At 49.7% G+C, this 14,639-nt stretch overlaps 5 protein-coding genes across 5 annotated transcripts; 3 read left to right on the top strand and 2 right to left on the bottom strand.

Moving 5' to 3' along the window:
• Positions 1–40: 40 nt before the first annotated feature.
• L228DRAFT_248434 (kinase-like protein) lies at positions 41–2,528 on the top strand. Its single transcript, XM_018332848.1, has 2 exons — positions 41–1,661; positions 1,737–2,528. The coding sequence occupies exons 1-2, from the start codon at positions 131–133 to the stop codon at positions 2,291–2,293; spliced, it is 2,088 nt and encodes a 695-aa protein (XP_018187261.1). The 5' UTR covers positions 41–130; the 3' UTR covers positions 2,294–2,528.
• Positions 2,529–3,004: 476 nt separating this feature from the next.
• Positions 3,005–5,088, top strand: L228DRAFT_269164 (dihydroxy-acid dehydratase; the record flags this gene model as incomplete). Its single annotated transcript, XM_018335241.1, has 4 exons — positions 3,005–3,075; positions 3,142–4,535; positions 4,643–4,937; positions 5,040–5,088. The coding sequence occupies 4 exons, from the start codon at positions 3,005–3,007 to the stop codon at positions 5,086–5,088; spliced, it is 1,809 nt and encodes a 602-aa protein (XP_018187262.1).
• A 1,239-nt stretch (positions 5,089–6,327) lies between these two features.
• Positions 6,328–9,818, bottom strand: L228DRAFT_231256 (kinesin-domain-containing protein). Its single transcript, XM_018330563.1, has 7 exons — positions 9,664–9,818; positions 9,429–9,567; positions 8,999–9,373; positions 8,495–8,620; positions 6,872–8,436; positions 6,684–6,803; positions 6,328–6,551 (listed from the first exon to the last, which is right to left on the bottom strand). Exons 1-7 carry the CDS (start codon positions 9,682–9,684, stop codon positions 6,498–6,500), a joined length of 2,400 nt encoding a protein of 799 aa, XP_018187263.1. The 5' UTR covers positions 9,685–9,818; the 3' UTR covers positions 6,328–6,497.
• Positions 9,819–10,598: 780 nt separating this feature from the next.
• Positions 10,599–12,483, top strand: L228DRAFT_261849 (DUF618-domain-containing protein). The gene is made up of 5 exons (XM_018334370.1): positions 10,599–10,765; positions 10,842–10,933; positions 10,995–11,053; positions 11,112–11,253; positions 11,326–12,483. Exons 1-5 carry the CDS (start codon positions 10,668–10,670, stop codon positions 12,243–12,245), a joined length of 1,311 nt encoding a protein of 436 aa, XP_018187264.1. The 5' UTR covers positions 10,599–10,667; the 3' UTR covers positions 12,246–12,483.
• A 480-nt stretch (positions 12,484–12,963) lies between these two features.
• Positions 12,964–14,252, bottom strand: L228DRAFT_261850 (hypothetical protein; the record flags this gene model as incomplete). The annotated part of the gene is made up of 2 exons (XM_018334371.1): positions 12,964–14,100; positions 14,246–14,252. The coding sequence occupies 2 exons, from the start codon at positions 14,250–14,252 to the stop codon at positions 13,100–13,102; spliced, it is 1,008 nt and encodes a 335-aa protein (XP_018187265.1). The 3' UTR covers positions 12,964–13,099.
• Positions 14,253–14,639: the final 387 nt, after the last annotated feature.

A 14,639-nucleotide genomic window follows, 5' to 3' on the forward strand; every position in this document is an offset into this window, starting at 1 on the left:
CCTGCTCAATGTGGGAAACCCAGGCACACTTCGAGTTCTACAGTCATTGAACTGCTTGCAGTCCATTCAACACGTCAAGTCCAAAGGACCTATGCGCTCGGTCCTCGGGGCATTGTGATGCCTGCGAGCAATGGATCGTTTTGAGAACATTCCTCCTACACCCGCTGCGCTCAAAAGCGCTGAAGCGGCCGGTCAGCAAGATGCGCTGCACACAAATGCCCGTGAATCAGAGGCATCGGCGACATCACACCAACCCTCGGCGATAGAGACAGTGAAGCCTTCACAAGGATATGGAGAGCCTGCGGAGAAAATCTCTCCGCTCGATACCTCCGCGCACTTATATAGCAGGGGTTCCGTTACGTCTTATCGTTCTGATAGCCCTCCGACCGCCGGCCTTCGAGTTCAGACCGATTTCCATGCGCCGATTGCAGGTTCAACAAAGAATACGGCAATTTCTGATAATTTGAGGATTGAAAACAAAGGCTATTTGAGCCCGACAAAGTTTCCTTCGCGCACGCCGAGCCTTCTAGCTCTCGCTGCACAGGGAGGATTCGTCGAACCGGTTTCTCCAGCTTCAGTAGTCTCTTCTCCATTGTTGAATGCAATGACCGAAATGACACCTCTTCCTTCGCCGATAGTCGGAGAATCTCCCGGGCCATGGAAGAGAATGATATCAAGGACTGGAACCGGGAGCTCTGTTTCCTCTATACCTCAGGAAAATGCACCGCCCGGCCCCTTGTCGTCTCCACCCAAGACGCAACAGAAGAGGAAGCATTATTCCGGGTTAAAGCCAGCAGTAGCAGAGGCTAGAAGTGCCACTGTTGCGGCGGGGATGCCCGATTCTGCTACACATGGAAAAAACCGAAGCATCAGCGAATACGTCCCGGATATTACTCTAGCTCCTCGCCCTCGAAACATCACAATGGCGGCTCCAGGCGCTGGTCCTTCTGCACCTGAAATTGCATCTCCTACAGAAAAGCCATTACAACGTGAAGAACATCTTGCAACGCAGCGTGGACTGGGAGTCGCTCAAGCACCTCCAACCCCCCCCGCCAGTAGTCAGAGCGGGGCCGGTAGCAGCGATGGAGAAGTCACATCTTCAGAAACCCGATCAGGAACAGAAAGCCTATCATTGGAAGAGCCTGTTGATGCAGAACGTTTCGAGGCGGTAACCGTACGTGGCGGTCATAAGAGGAAGTGGCGAGCTCTGAAGTCTTTAGGGCAAGGAACTTTTAGCAAAGTCATACTTGCCATACGTATGGACCAGGCCCGATCAACCCAAAACCTTTCCCGTGAAGACGACAAAGCCTCGGAAATATCAATTATAGGCTCACGAAAACTGGTGGCTGTTAAAATTATAGGTCACGGCCCTGCTGGTGGAGCTGACGAGGCGAGGATCGAGACGTCACTCCAGCGCGAGCTGGAGATACTGAAATCAATTCATCATCCCTCGTTGATTCACCTTCTGGCATACAGAGTAACTGCAGAAAGGGCTATATTAGTTCTAAATTACTGTCCCGGAGGTGATCTATTTGATCTTGCAGCTCAAAAAATAGAGTTGCTTGTCCCGCCTCTTATCCGCCGGATCTTTGCCGAGCTAGTTGCAGCTGTACGATATCTGCACTCTCAATGGATTGTTCACCGGGATATCAAACTTGAAAGTGCGTTGTTGCCCCTTCATACCCCCTGAACCTGAGGCTCTCAAACATTGGTGCAATCTTGCTAACTAAAAATAGACGTGCTCTTGAACATTGATCTTGCTTTGTTGCAACCGAGCAAGGACTGGCAAACATTTCCTGCGCCCGTCGTCACTTTGACTGACCTGGGTTTATCAAGGCGCATACCCATGCCCCCTGAATCGCCTTTACTGCAGACGCGTTGCGGAAGCGAAGATTACGCCTCACCTGAGCTGATGATGGGACAACCATATGATGGCCGTGCATCTGATGCGTGGGCGCTTGGTGTGCTCCTTTACACTCTTATGGAGGGTCGTCTGCCATTTGATGCTCGACCGGGGCAGCACTCTCGAAGTCGCACGGCCCACCGTGTCGCCCGTGTTGAGTGGCAGTGGTATCGATATGCGGACCACGACGGAGAGTGGGATAGCACCAAAGGCTCTGATCTTAGTGGAGCACGTCTTGCTGTTGAGGGCTTGTTAAGACGAGCAAGGACGCGGCTGAGTCTTGATACTATAGCAGAAATGGAATGGGTCCGAGCCGGTGTACAAGTCAAAGACGGGTTGCAGGTACGAGATGACGATGTTGACGACCATAATGAAACTTCTACGCGGTAACAGGTGCTCTGGCCATTTTGACTCAAATGCACGTCTGCTTGCACGGTACAGGGGAAAAGGCGTTCTATTGCTATCTTGTCGAGATTGATACCATGATCTCGACGCTTTGGGAATTTACCATACGGGATCGAAGAGGTCGAGAGACGACCGGATACATCTAATGTCATATATACACATCTTCGCTTGTTAGTCTTTTCATCGTTATTATGGAAATATAATTAGAACTCAATCAGAAATTTTTTTACATTTCTTTTCGGGTCAGTATACTTATAGCAGATTCATAACTATTATACTAGACCGCAGCAACATCTTACATGAATTTATGCATGCATTAAACTAGGAGTGATTCACGATGGAAGTTATTCCGTCGAGACTGACTAATCTGGATCTATCCGACGTCGGCGACCGGAAAGGCCGAAGCAACAATCCGTTGGCCAATCACCGCTTCGCCGACCGAACGCGGCTACGCTGATTCGTCGAAAACACACAATAATCCCCAAAATCCAAAAATCAATGCTGAGTGAATCATACTTGGTGCCAAGAGCAGATCATTTCCTGGATTACCCACCTATAATTCGAAGCCGGTGTACACCCAGAGCTCTGTCTGATATTCGACAAAGGCTTTTGAGGTGACATTGACCTCCGAGACATCTCCGCTCTCGTTTTTACTACAGTGGTCGCTCTATCTAAAGAGTCACCATCGGACCGGAGATGCTTCTCCCACAATTGAGAGCTCGTGCAGCCCCAGCGGCGCGGAGCTTTTCCAAGGCCGCAGCACCTGCGTGAGTCTTCAGAGAGTAATCCGTGCAAAATATGAGCAATGGTAGGCTAACAGGCATGGACAACAGGCGTCTGCTCTCATCCTCCGCCATTCGCCGTTCCAACGATGAGCCGAAGCTCAACAAAGTCAGCGCTCATGTCACACAGCCAAAGTCACAGGGCGCATCCCAGGCTATGCTTTACGCCGTGGGCTTGCAGCCCGAGGATATGAACAAAGCTCAGGTGGGCATATCGTCTGTGTGGTACTCGGGCAACCCTTGCAACATGCATCTCATGGACCTCAACAACAAAGTCAAGGAAGGTGTCGAGCGTGCCGGTCTCGTTGGTCTCCAATTCAACACCATTGGCGTTAGCGATGCCATCTCGATGGGAACCAAGGGCATGCGCTACTCCCTGCAGAGCCGTGACCTTATTGCCGACTCAATTGAGACCGTTATGGGCGGACAGTGGTACGACGCCAACATTTCAATCCCCGGTTGTGATAAGAATATGCCTGGTGTGGTCATGGCCATGGGCCGTGTCAATCGACCCAGTATCATGGTCTACGGTGGCTCTATCAAGCCCGGTTGTGCCTCGACAATGGGTAATGCAGAGATTGATATTGTCTCGGCATTCCAGGCCTATGGTCAGTTCATTACTGGCGAGATCAACGAGGAGGAGCGTTTCGATATTATTCGTCATGCCTGCCCTGGAAGCGGTGCTTGCGGTGGCATGTACACTGCCAACACTCTGGCTTCCGCCATTGAGACTATGGGATTGACTCTTCCTGGCTCCTCTTCCAACACCGCCGAGTCCAAGGGCAAGATGCTTGAGTGCCTGGCAGCTGGTGGCGCCATCAAGAACCTCCTTGCCCAGGACATCCGTCCCCGCGACATTCTCACCCGGCAAGCATTCGAGAACGCCATGGTCGTTGTCAACATCACCGGTGGTTCGACTAATGCAGTCCTGCACCTGATTGCTATCGCCGACTCTGTCGGCATTAAGCTGACGATTGACGATTTCCAAGCTGTCAGTGACCGCACGCCGTTCCTTGCTGACCTCAAGCCCTCGGGTAAACACGTCATGGCGGATCTCCACCCTATCGGTGGCACTCCCGCTCTGCTCAAGTTCCTCCTCAAGGAGGGTCTCATTGACGGCAGCGGCATTACCGTTACTGGCAAGACCCTTAAGGAGAACGTTGAAAACGCTCGTGATTTCCCCTCAGACCAGACCGTCATTCGCCCTTTCAGCAATCCCATCAAAAAGACCGGTCACATCCAGATTCTTCGTGGCAGTCTCGCCCCTGGTGGTTCCGTTGGCAAGATTACTGGCAAGGAGGGTACCCGCTTCGTTGGCAAGGCTAAAGTCTATGACGCCGAGGACGACTTCATCGCCGCCCTCGAGCGTGGCGAGATCAAGAAGGGCGAGAAGACTGTTGTTGTCATCCGTTACGAGGGCCCCAAGGGTGGCCCTGGAATGCCTGGTATGTTTTTTTTGTTGTCTCGGGCTCTTGACCTTTTGCGAATCTCAGGTTATGAAAGTATTTTGCTTCACCGCTACAGGACTGACTTTTTTATCTTTCAACCACAGAGATGCTGAAGCCCTCTTCCGCCATAATGGGTGCCGGTCTTGGTAATGACGTCGCTCTGATTACTGACGGCCGTTTCAGCGGTGGCTCTCACGGTTTCTTGATTGGTCACATTGTGCCTGAGGCACAGGAGGGCGGCCCTATTGCTCTCGTTCGTGATGGTGATGAGATTGTCATTGACGCTGAGACCCGCCGTCTTGATGTTTCCGTTTCCGAGAAGGATTTCGAGGCTCGTCGCGCCGACTGGACTGCTCCCCCGCTCAAGTACAGCAAGGGCACTTTGTACAAATATGCTCGGTATGTTATCTTCTATCCTTCAATTTCCCACCCAGTCGCAAATAAACCATTGTATGCCTTCTCCAAGTGAAAAAACTAACACCTTTCTCTTTCTCAATACAGCGCCGTTCAGGACGCCAGCCACGGATGTATTACCGACGGCCCGAACTAAGCTCTCCAGTACATCTTACGCATAAACCTTCACCACATGGCCTTCATGTTTCCGTCACGAAGAATACATCCTCTTTCTCCCAGCCGCTCTCAGTGCATCGGCCTAAAACGTGCACTAGCGCCATTTCAAATCTGAACCCATATCGCCCAAAGATAGCCACTCCCTGTGTGTGCGTGCGTCTGGGCCGCGCACTAATTAGTGTTCCATGTTAGACGTCCTTGACTTGTTGGTCTCGCACGTACTTCTTGCGGTCGTCACAGCCTACGTTTTCCTCGTGTCAATTATTTTTTTGTTTCCCTTTTTTGGAGTCACTCGTGTGTACTTGTATATAAAATCTGCCTCTTGCCTTTCCCACCCTATCCTTTTAACCGCTATCCCTTCTTCCCCCCTTCTCTCTTTTACGTCCACCAGTTCGGGAAGGGCTTTTCTTTGTAATCATCCGGAGGACAATTTCTATCAAAGGCATCTACTTGTATCATGTTAGCCTCTAGTCAGAATTTTATCAATCAAAAGTAATTTTTTTCCCTGGCCTAATTGATGACATTGCTTGCGCCCAAAGCCTCCAGTGCCACTGCTTCCTTTATCTTAACGTGCTCGATGTTCTAGATGCCCGCCGGTATAGTCCCTTGGAGGGTTTACGAGAAAAAAGGGGGAAGGAGAAAATATCAATAGATTGGCGTCCAAAAGCCCCAGACAACGGACCTCTGTACGAAGTATTGTGCTATCTCTGTTCATCATATGTATGCCCAGTATATAACCCAATTATGTAAAGAGTCTAGTACATGCGACCATAGACTGAGGAGAACTGGGCATCCCGTCCGCTCTGCCATACATAAGCCTCAGATCGGCAGACTAGTAGTTGGGTCGGTGACGACCAGCGAATCCCTGCTGTTGCATGTTTTTTTTTTTCCTCTTCCCTTATTTTTTTTTAGCTCTACCTCCATTCGTTCTCTCTTTCTTTTAACGAAGTACCCTTTGTTCTTGGTCCGACTAAATGCATAAGATTTGTGACGGGGCAATTTATCCCGGGACGAGGTGAATATGCTGCATGCCAATTGAAGAACTACATGTCTACGCGTTGTGAGGTTCAAGGGAGCACACGTTGCGGAGAAACATATATTGCGACGATCGAATTGGGATAGTAATGTGGAATGAAGAAATAGAATTAAAAGGAGAAATAGATTGACTTCTGTATTTCAAATAACGAATTACAGTTAATTCTAAACTGTTCACACCGCCGCGATCCTGTGGTTCAACCCAAGATGAAAAGGCGACCTGAAAATTTGAAAAGGACCGACTTGATAACTTTGGCAAAAAGAAGTTACTTTGAGGGAATTGCGCATTTCAAAACGCCGTTTGTAAAAGAAAGAGAGAGACGGAGAGAGCAGGGATCTTATCGTAATGGGGCATTAATCTTTGACTTTGGCTTGCCGTTTTGCCGTGCCGATGTGGGTATTGTGCACCTGTCAAAGGGAATTAGCCAGAGATTAAAAAAAAAAAAATGCGGGAAAGCAAAAGGGAATACTGAAAGGTTGTGCATTGTGGAGTGCAAAGCCACAAAGAAAGGAAGGAGGGAAGGGCAACTGGCAACGCACCTTTGTGGCAAATTTCAAGCTCGTCAAGGTCTCGCTCAAGTGTGCTTGAAGCGGGCTGATCATGACAAACATCAATGTCTTTGAGTTCCCTCCAAGTGAGAATTGGAGAAGGTAGGTCAACTAAAATGGGGTCAATCAGCATTCGGTTGTCCTTTTTCGTTCTTCCTAAGAGAGCACAATTGGCATACCTTGCTGTTTCGATACGGAACATGGCCGCCCTCTTTGCCCTGTCCCAATGCACCAATGACATCTCCCAGACAGCTCAAGCTTCGGTTGATATTCTGGGTTTCTCGAAGGCGCTCGCCCGTGGCGCCAGAATGACTGAGACGCTCACTGCCGGCAAGGTCGACAAGATTGAGCGTGCCCTCCGACTTCTCCCCTGTAACCGAGTTTTCTCCAATGAGCTTCAGAATGAAGACGGAGTGCGATCGCGAGGAGCGGTTGTTGGCTTTGGTGGCGGCAACGGATCGGTTGGCTGTCGCGCGTTGCAGTATGGACTCCACCTTGTTCGGGGAGTCCATGGTGACGGTATTGACATCAGTGATGATAGTCTTGCACCTCTGGAGATCATGTCTGATCTCGTGCTTCTTCTTGTCAAATTCCTCTGGTTTTCCGAGAAGGTCGTTGATGGTCTCGTTGTAAACCTCCACAAAAGAACCTTCCATTGTGTACCTCCATCCCTTCTCTTCCAGCGACTTGGCCGTGTCGTAAATCTGATGGACAGCACGAGGAATCATACCGTCATCAGAGGACATGGTATGGGTCTTTCCTGATCCCGTCTGGCCATAACAGAAAATGCAAACATTATATCCGTCAAGGGCGCTCTGCACCAGTTGACTGATTTCCTCAAACACGTCGGCGTTTTGGCAGCCAGGCGCAAAAACGCGATCAAATGCAAATGCATTCTTCTTTACGGTGACGTTTCCCAGGCTGTTCTTCTCTTCAGGACCATTTACTTCCAGTTCGCGCGATTCTCCATCGCCGTCAGGGAAGTTTAATCGTGCAACGGTGTTTTCAGGCTCAGATGAGATTGGCGGTCGCACTCTGCAAAAGACACGAATATTTCCCTTCAGCTCCTGCACCTGGTTATGCAGCTTTCGTCTTAGAGTCTCCTCCTTGCGCAGCTTTTCTTTGGCTTCTGTGGCTGCCGCGAGCGCATCTTGGAGCCTCTGCTCAAGATCAGCATAGCATTGTGACTGGGCCTTGCTGTCGGATTCGAGAAATTCAATTTTCGCACGTAAAGACCGCATTGATGATTCAAGCCCGAGAGAGCTGGCAGATGTTTCTGCGAGATTATTTCGGAGTTTCTCCGTCAATAACTTTTCCCTCTCCAAATCGCGGGTAGTTTGCTTGAGTTCCGTCTCTAGCCCTTGAAGTTCATTATCCTTTGCTTCCAATTGTTCCTCGGTTTGGCGTTTGTCCTGCCCGCCCTTAAAAATGGCCTCTTCGAGCTCACGCAAATGCTTTCGACGTTCATCTTCAAAGTTGCTTTGTAGTCGTCGTTCCAACTGGACGATTTCCTCTTGGTGGGCTCTGATTAGTCTTTCTGTTTCGAATTGGGCGTGTCGTCGCGCGTCCTCCATGTCGTTTCGGTGTTGACGTTGCAAATCGTCTAATTTTGCTCCATTGCTCCTACGCTCTTCGTCGAGAGTATTTGTGGTGGATGATAGCTTGATTTTTGTAGTCTCTAAATCAGTCTGTAATGACATATTATGGGTCGATAGCTGGGTTTTGATAGCTTCCAATTCGGTGACTGTAGAATTCTGTCAACGCCCCTTCTTCAACATATTCATAAGACTACTTATATGTACCTCTAGTCTTATAGATTGACACGGTCTCTTCCAAGACGTTCCTTTCCTTGGACGATCCTGTCATCTGGTCTTTGAGCTGATGGTACAATTGTTCCATGTCTTCGAGGCGGCCATTGGTGTCCCAAGCTGCTTTGAGGTTAGAATCTCGAGTCAAAAAGGGTACGAACTTCTTTGGTGAAGTGCGGCGTTTGCTTGTCTTTGAAGGGGAAAAGGTCAGAGGGGAACAGGGGCGGGATTGAAGCGCTTGGGAAACTTTCAATGGTGTACTCGGCAGAAGAGGAGTATTTGACAAGGTCAATTTGTGGTCTAGGGCCAGTGATCCCATGTTGCTGCACAATATATGACTCCTCAACGACCTTTCCATATCCATGGCTGGTGCTTCCGCGCTATTTGAGCTCAACCCAGTCGATTTGGAATGAACGTGGATCTCACCGCTCTGCATGTACTGAGGGGCTTGTGATGGAGGGGGAAATTGACTGGCTGGAATAAACATGGGGAGCATACCCTTCCGCTTCCCTGAGACCGCTGCTTCGTCCTCCGAGGAGCGACTTTCTAATGACGTAGCTGGACGTGCGGTCGGTACTGAGGTTGATGGCACGCCCCGCGCGTGTCTCATTGATGTCTGAGGCCGTGAGCTACCCGCCACAGATGCGGGCCGACTGCCTGGGCCCATGCTTTTAGAAAATGAGCTTGCAGATGCTCCGCGAGATGCAGCGGCTGGCACACGGGACGAGGTCATGGACATATTGCGGGCGCCAGCCAGCGTGGCTGCTCGAACTGCAGATCCAACAGGGCGTGAACTTGGAGGAGCCGGGAGGCCCGACTTTGTTTCGCCGGCCCTTTGGGCCAATGTTTTGCGCTTGGGAGTCGGCTCAGGTACTGTCTATTGTCAATAGGCAGGCAAAAGGTGCGGCAGGAGAAGAGTGGTACAGACAAGCTGAGGCCGGGCGATGTTTGAGAGACATTGTTCCCGGTGGAGGTATTGCTGTCCGAGCATTGTTGGAGATCTCGAAGAGACCCTTGTCTGTGGAGGGAATCTTGCTCGGAGGCCGGAGGTGTGAGGTGTAAGTACTCTATGATTTCGCATTGTCAGTCCTTGTGTGTCTAATCCAAAGAAGCATAATATTCCTTTTTCAAACATAGAATTCCTCTTCAAATAAAGGACATACCGAATTCTCGTTTGACTCCATTGCGCGTTTGATGGCGATGCAGAGGCTTCCTGCTCCGAGCAAGCTCCAGGCGAGCCGATACCTTCGAGAAAGTCCAAAGCGAGCCTCCAATATGGACTATCTCCAAAGACGAATATGAGAAATCAGGTCTCTGAAAAAAATTTGGTGAAGATCGCGGTGTTTTGCAGGTGTCGGGAGGGGTTTTGCGTGACAACTTCCGTCGCGTAGTTGTGATATATCAGGTCAAAGCTGTCGCCATTATGTGGTTGCTATCCCATGTCATAGACCCCTGTCCAAAATAAACAAACTCTCTATCCTGGAAGGTGCGACCAGGCTAGCTGAGTCAAATATTACTCAGCTGTACCTTCCTCATTCGGAGAGAAGGAAACCTATATGCGCCAAAGGCGATTGTCGTGCGCCGTAGCCAACACATTCAGAGAGTATAAAGATCCGTAAGAGATAGAGAGCTTGATTTCATAGTCACTGGATATTTTGCCTTCTTAAATTCAGTAATGAAGCATTGATGATGTTCCAGTTAACTATAGTATGCTTGGATAGAGAATTCAAGCGACTTAGAAACCTCTCCGTAGCTCGTTTGCAAATGGTAAAGCTCATGGAATAGGTGATGATGAATGGCCCGGGCTCGCAGGGCCATGAATCTCTCTGTAGCTCTCTTTAAACTGCATTTGATATTACATCCTATACTTCTGCGGAGCTCCACACTATTTCCTGGGAACATGCGTTTCGATTATACGTTGTAATGCTGTGTTGCCTGGTTGTGCCCAGGCTTGCTCTATTCCTAGTGCAGCTCAATCCTGGGGATATCCAAAGGCTCGCGTGTTTGTGACACTGAAACTGGCCAATCAGTGGATCAGGGCGCACCAGCACGAACCCACGAAATTCGACGCTCGCAAGCTCTCATCTTCAATCAATCAATCCAGGCACTCTGTATCACATACTATCCGTGGCAAATAACCTTGCCACTTATTGAAGTGACCATCAGTATGGCGTATACCGACGAATCTGTAAAGGCAAAACTCTCTGCTCTCAACGAGACGCAGGAGAGCATTGTTACTGTCGCGCAATGGGTGCTGTTTCACAGGTATGATCACCGTCATCTGCTGTGGTCAGGGGAGATTTATGGAGCAACGACTAATGCGAGACTTGGTGTGCTATAGGAGACACGCTGAGAAGACTGCGCAGCTTTGGCTGCAACGACTGAAGGATTCCGGCGCAAACAAACGACTCAACCTCATTTATCTTGCCAATGGTTGGTTACACTTGGTGAAGTCCAACAGTTAAGGGCATGTATGCTAATCGTTTTGCTACAGAGGTCGTTCAGCAATCCAAGGCGCGGCGAAAGGAAGACTTTCTCATTGCATTCTCGCCGGTAAAGCAAAGTCCTGGGTAATTTGCTTCTCGCCGTTCACTTTACTAACTCAAGCCAGATTATCGCAGACGCAGCAGCAACCGCATACAAAGGCTCTACCAATGAAGTCCAGCAGAAGCTTCGCCGAGTAATCGAAGTGTGGAGGCAACGGCAGATTTTTGAGCTGCCGATTCAGGACGCAATTGAGGCCCGCATCGACGGTGAGAACAATATCCAATCCTTTAGTGTTTCCATGCCGGAAAAAATGCTGACCGACCTTTATTATCTTCCAGAGCTCGACAAAAATCGATCGTCAGGAAAGAAACCTGCCCTGGGTGGGTCGCTGTTTTCAACCTCTTCTGGCCCGTCCGCTCCAATGGAACTCCAGCCACTTGTTCCTCTCCAGTTGTCGCTCTCGAAAGCTTCCATGCCGGCAAAATCTGCCCTTTCCTCAGCCAATTCAGAATATGATAAGCTCATGGACCCGGCCACACCGGCACCCACTCCTCCAGTGCATGCCGCGCGATTGAGTGCTCTACTCAAAGCGCTTGCGAATGCCGAGGGGGCGGTCACCGAAAGCATCAAGGCACGTCGCGTCCTCATTGACGGCCTCGAAAAGATCCTTGATACCAACAGAGCTGCGCTCAATGCCGACGAGTCCGAAGAACTCCAGGTCAGCAGCCGCAAGGCTATTATTGAAGCAAAGAAGCGCGAAGTGGAGGATGGTATTATGCGCGGTCTTTCGGCGGAGTCTTCGCCTGCAATCCATGGCATTGAAGAAGGTGGAGCCACTGAAGCTGTCGAGCCCGAGCGGCCAATGGTAGAGGAATTAACGCCACCTCCCGTCGAAGCGTTGACACCGACCGGCACCCCGCCGCCAGAGATTGAGCAAGCTGCAACTACGACGACTGGTGCGGATATTATCCACGAGACGCAGCCAGACCATACCGAACCCCCTCCGGCTTTCCCGCCACCCTTGATCCCTGCAATCGCGACGGCCAATCCACCGGGTTCGGATCTGCTTTCCAGCTTGGCTGGACCTTTTGCTCGCCGCCATTCCGGCAACCCCCCGAACGGCACAGATTCGGGATCGAACAAGAGACGCAGAGTCGAGGAAAATGATGACTTTGCAGCTTTTGGTGGAGGCGACGCCATGGATGGTCTTGACGCCGATGTGGCAGAGATGCTGAGAAGAGAAAGCGCAGGCCGATAAGCCCAGGCTCCAACAATTTCGATTTTTTCTTCTTCTTTGTTTTGCTTTGCGGTATTCGAAGTCGATGAAGCCGGGGTCTTTTTTTCTAAAGGGCAGATGCCCCTTTGTACTTGGGTTTTCTTGAAAGTTTGTACGCTAAAGAAGGTATAAATATCCTGATCGAAGCAGATCAGAAACGTCAATTGGTTTTGCCAGCCTTGTCTTTCATTTATTAAAATTTCTTGTTATATCAAGACGCGAGTTCTGATACTTACTTTTATGAGATCAACTTTACTTACTAGCTGGTTCCATAGTATCTTGATATACGTCTCGAGTCCCTCAAGCTGTAGCAAAAATTTATTACCGTCGTAATAACATGCACCGGCAATTCACAAGATCAGATACCTCAGTAAGGACCGCGTCTGGTGTCTATGACTCGCTATTCGGCGCAGATCAAGCAAGTAGACCTTCGCTGGCAAATGGTGGACACATCAGGCGGACCTAGCTTCTCACTAGAAGTGACAGTAGAATGAGTAGAATGACGAAAGTAGAAGTGAAAATATGATTCACATAGTCTTCAAAGGTTAGGATACACTATCTTGGACAACAAGACCCTTTGAAGGAAATGAGAAACGACAAGTGAAAGATTTGAAATAAAGGAAACCCCTCCCCACCCGAAGCTCGACGACGAAGAGGGAGACGGATTGCAGAAAAAAAAAGGATGTATCAGAATGAGCCTGCCACGTTTTCAGAAGGTGGGAAATCGTTCCATGTGTGAGAACCAGCTCAACCTCTAAACCCACAAACCTGCAAACTTGCAAGCTCAATCTGAACAACACCCTATCTGCTTCATCTCAAGCGCGAGGAGCTATATCTCAAAAGAGATGATCCTCATTCATGGTGAAGCCCAACTCGTCATCGCCAAAGAGGTCTTCTGAGGCGTCATCACTGAGGTCATCGGGAACATCTTGCAAGACAGGGCGGGACAAGTCCTCATACGCATCCTCCTCCGAGTCGGTCTCCAAGAGTCCCGCCGTGGCCAAGGTAAAATTACGCCACCCATCAGCGAACCCAGCCATTCTTCTCAAACCAACAGTGGCCATGAGGTTATCGTAATCGGTAACAAGGACTATATTCCTGTCTTTCTGGTCCTCAACCTCTTCCTGGAGTTTAGTCACCTGATCTTCCAATTTATTCTTTTCTTCCATCAACATGGCGACTCTGCGCTTCAGGGGGGCAACACTGGTCTTCTTCTGGTAGAATCTGGTCTCATAATATGCGGACCGGTAGCGGTATTTCTTGCAGTGAAGAGTCAGTTTCTCGACCCGCGCATCTCTGCGAATAGCCACATCGGTTTCTCTAAGGTGGAGAACCTCATCATGAAGAGCGCGATTCTGCTCGACAACGGCATCATAGTCACTTTTCCACTTATTCACGCTTTCCTTCATGGTCATGTACTCTTTGACGAGCGGACGAAGGGTTTTGACAATGTTGAAGAGCTCATCGCGGGTGGCCTCGCCATTGGTGTTGTTTTCGGTGGAGAGAGTGGAGGTACAATCTTCAGAGCCTGAGATCGGGATGCCAGCCGCGACAATTTCATCATTGAAGTCATTGAGAAACAAGTTGATCTCGTTTGATTGAGCACCTTGTCCGAGAGAGAGGGTTTGAAGACCGGAATTGTTTCCCTTCTCGATCTCTTTCTCCGTCAAGGCTTTCAAGAAGGACTCCAGGATAGGAAGGTCAATCTCCGCGGAGCCGGTTGCATTGAACCAAGCTTCCTTCAAGGCAGCAACGAGCGGGTGTGCTTCGGCAATGGGGGACTTCATCTCGCCATTGTCCTTGGCAATATCGTCCTGGTTTTGGGCGAGAGACGACACTAGAAATCATCACGTTTAGCAGACACTCGAAGAAGTGTAAGAGCTAAGTGCAGCCTGAAAGGGTCATAAGATTGAAGCCAGGGGCCGGAGGGCTGCTTGGTAAGGGTTTATCAGGATGCAAAAAGTAAATGCCGACTAACAGACCAACCATGCCTGGGCCAGACGGATACGAGGGGGAGGAGAGAAGCAGGATGAAGATAAGGACCACTTTCAGGAACTGCAACGTACTTTTTCTCTTTCAGTTAAGAGCAATTCAAATTTGATTCGCGAGATTCGAAGACGGAGTGGCCTGATCAAGAGATAAAGATGATCGTTGCTTCTGAGTGGGGCTGAGAGGGAAATATAAATTGGATGACCGAATAGATGGATGAGTTATAAGGGTGACGAGGTGGAGCAGAAACTAGGAGGACGGAAAGCTTCTATTACGATGTTACGGAACCTGATGGAACAGAGTGGTTAGATCCCCAGCGCCGAGACAACGCTTTCCACCAAAAATAGGAGAAAAGACGTCGACGACATCATCGTGATGAACCAAAGC

The sequence above is a fragment of the Xylona heveae genome (assembly GCF_001619985.1).
Source record: "Xylona heveae TC161 unplaced genomic scaffold L228scaffold_7, whole genome shotgun sequence".
NCBI lineage: Eukaryota > Fungi > Ascomycota > Xylonomycetes > Xylonales > Xylonaceae > Xylona > Xylona heveae.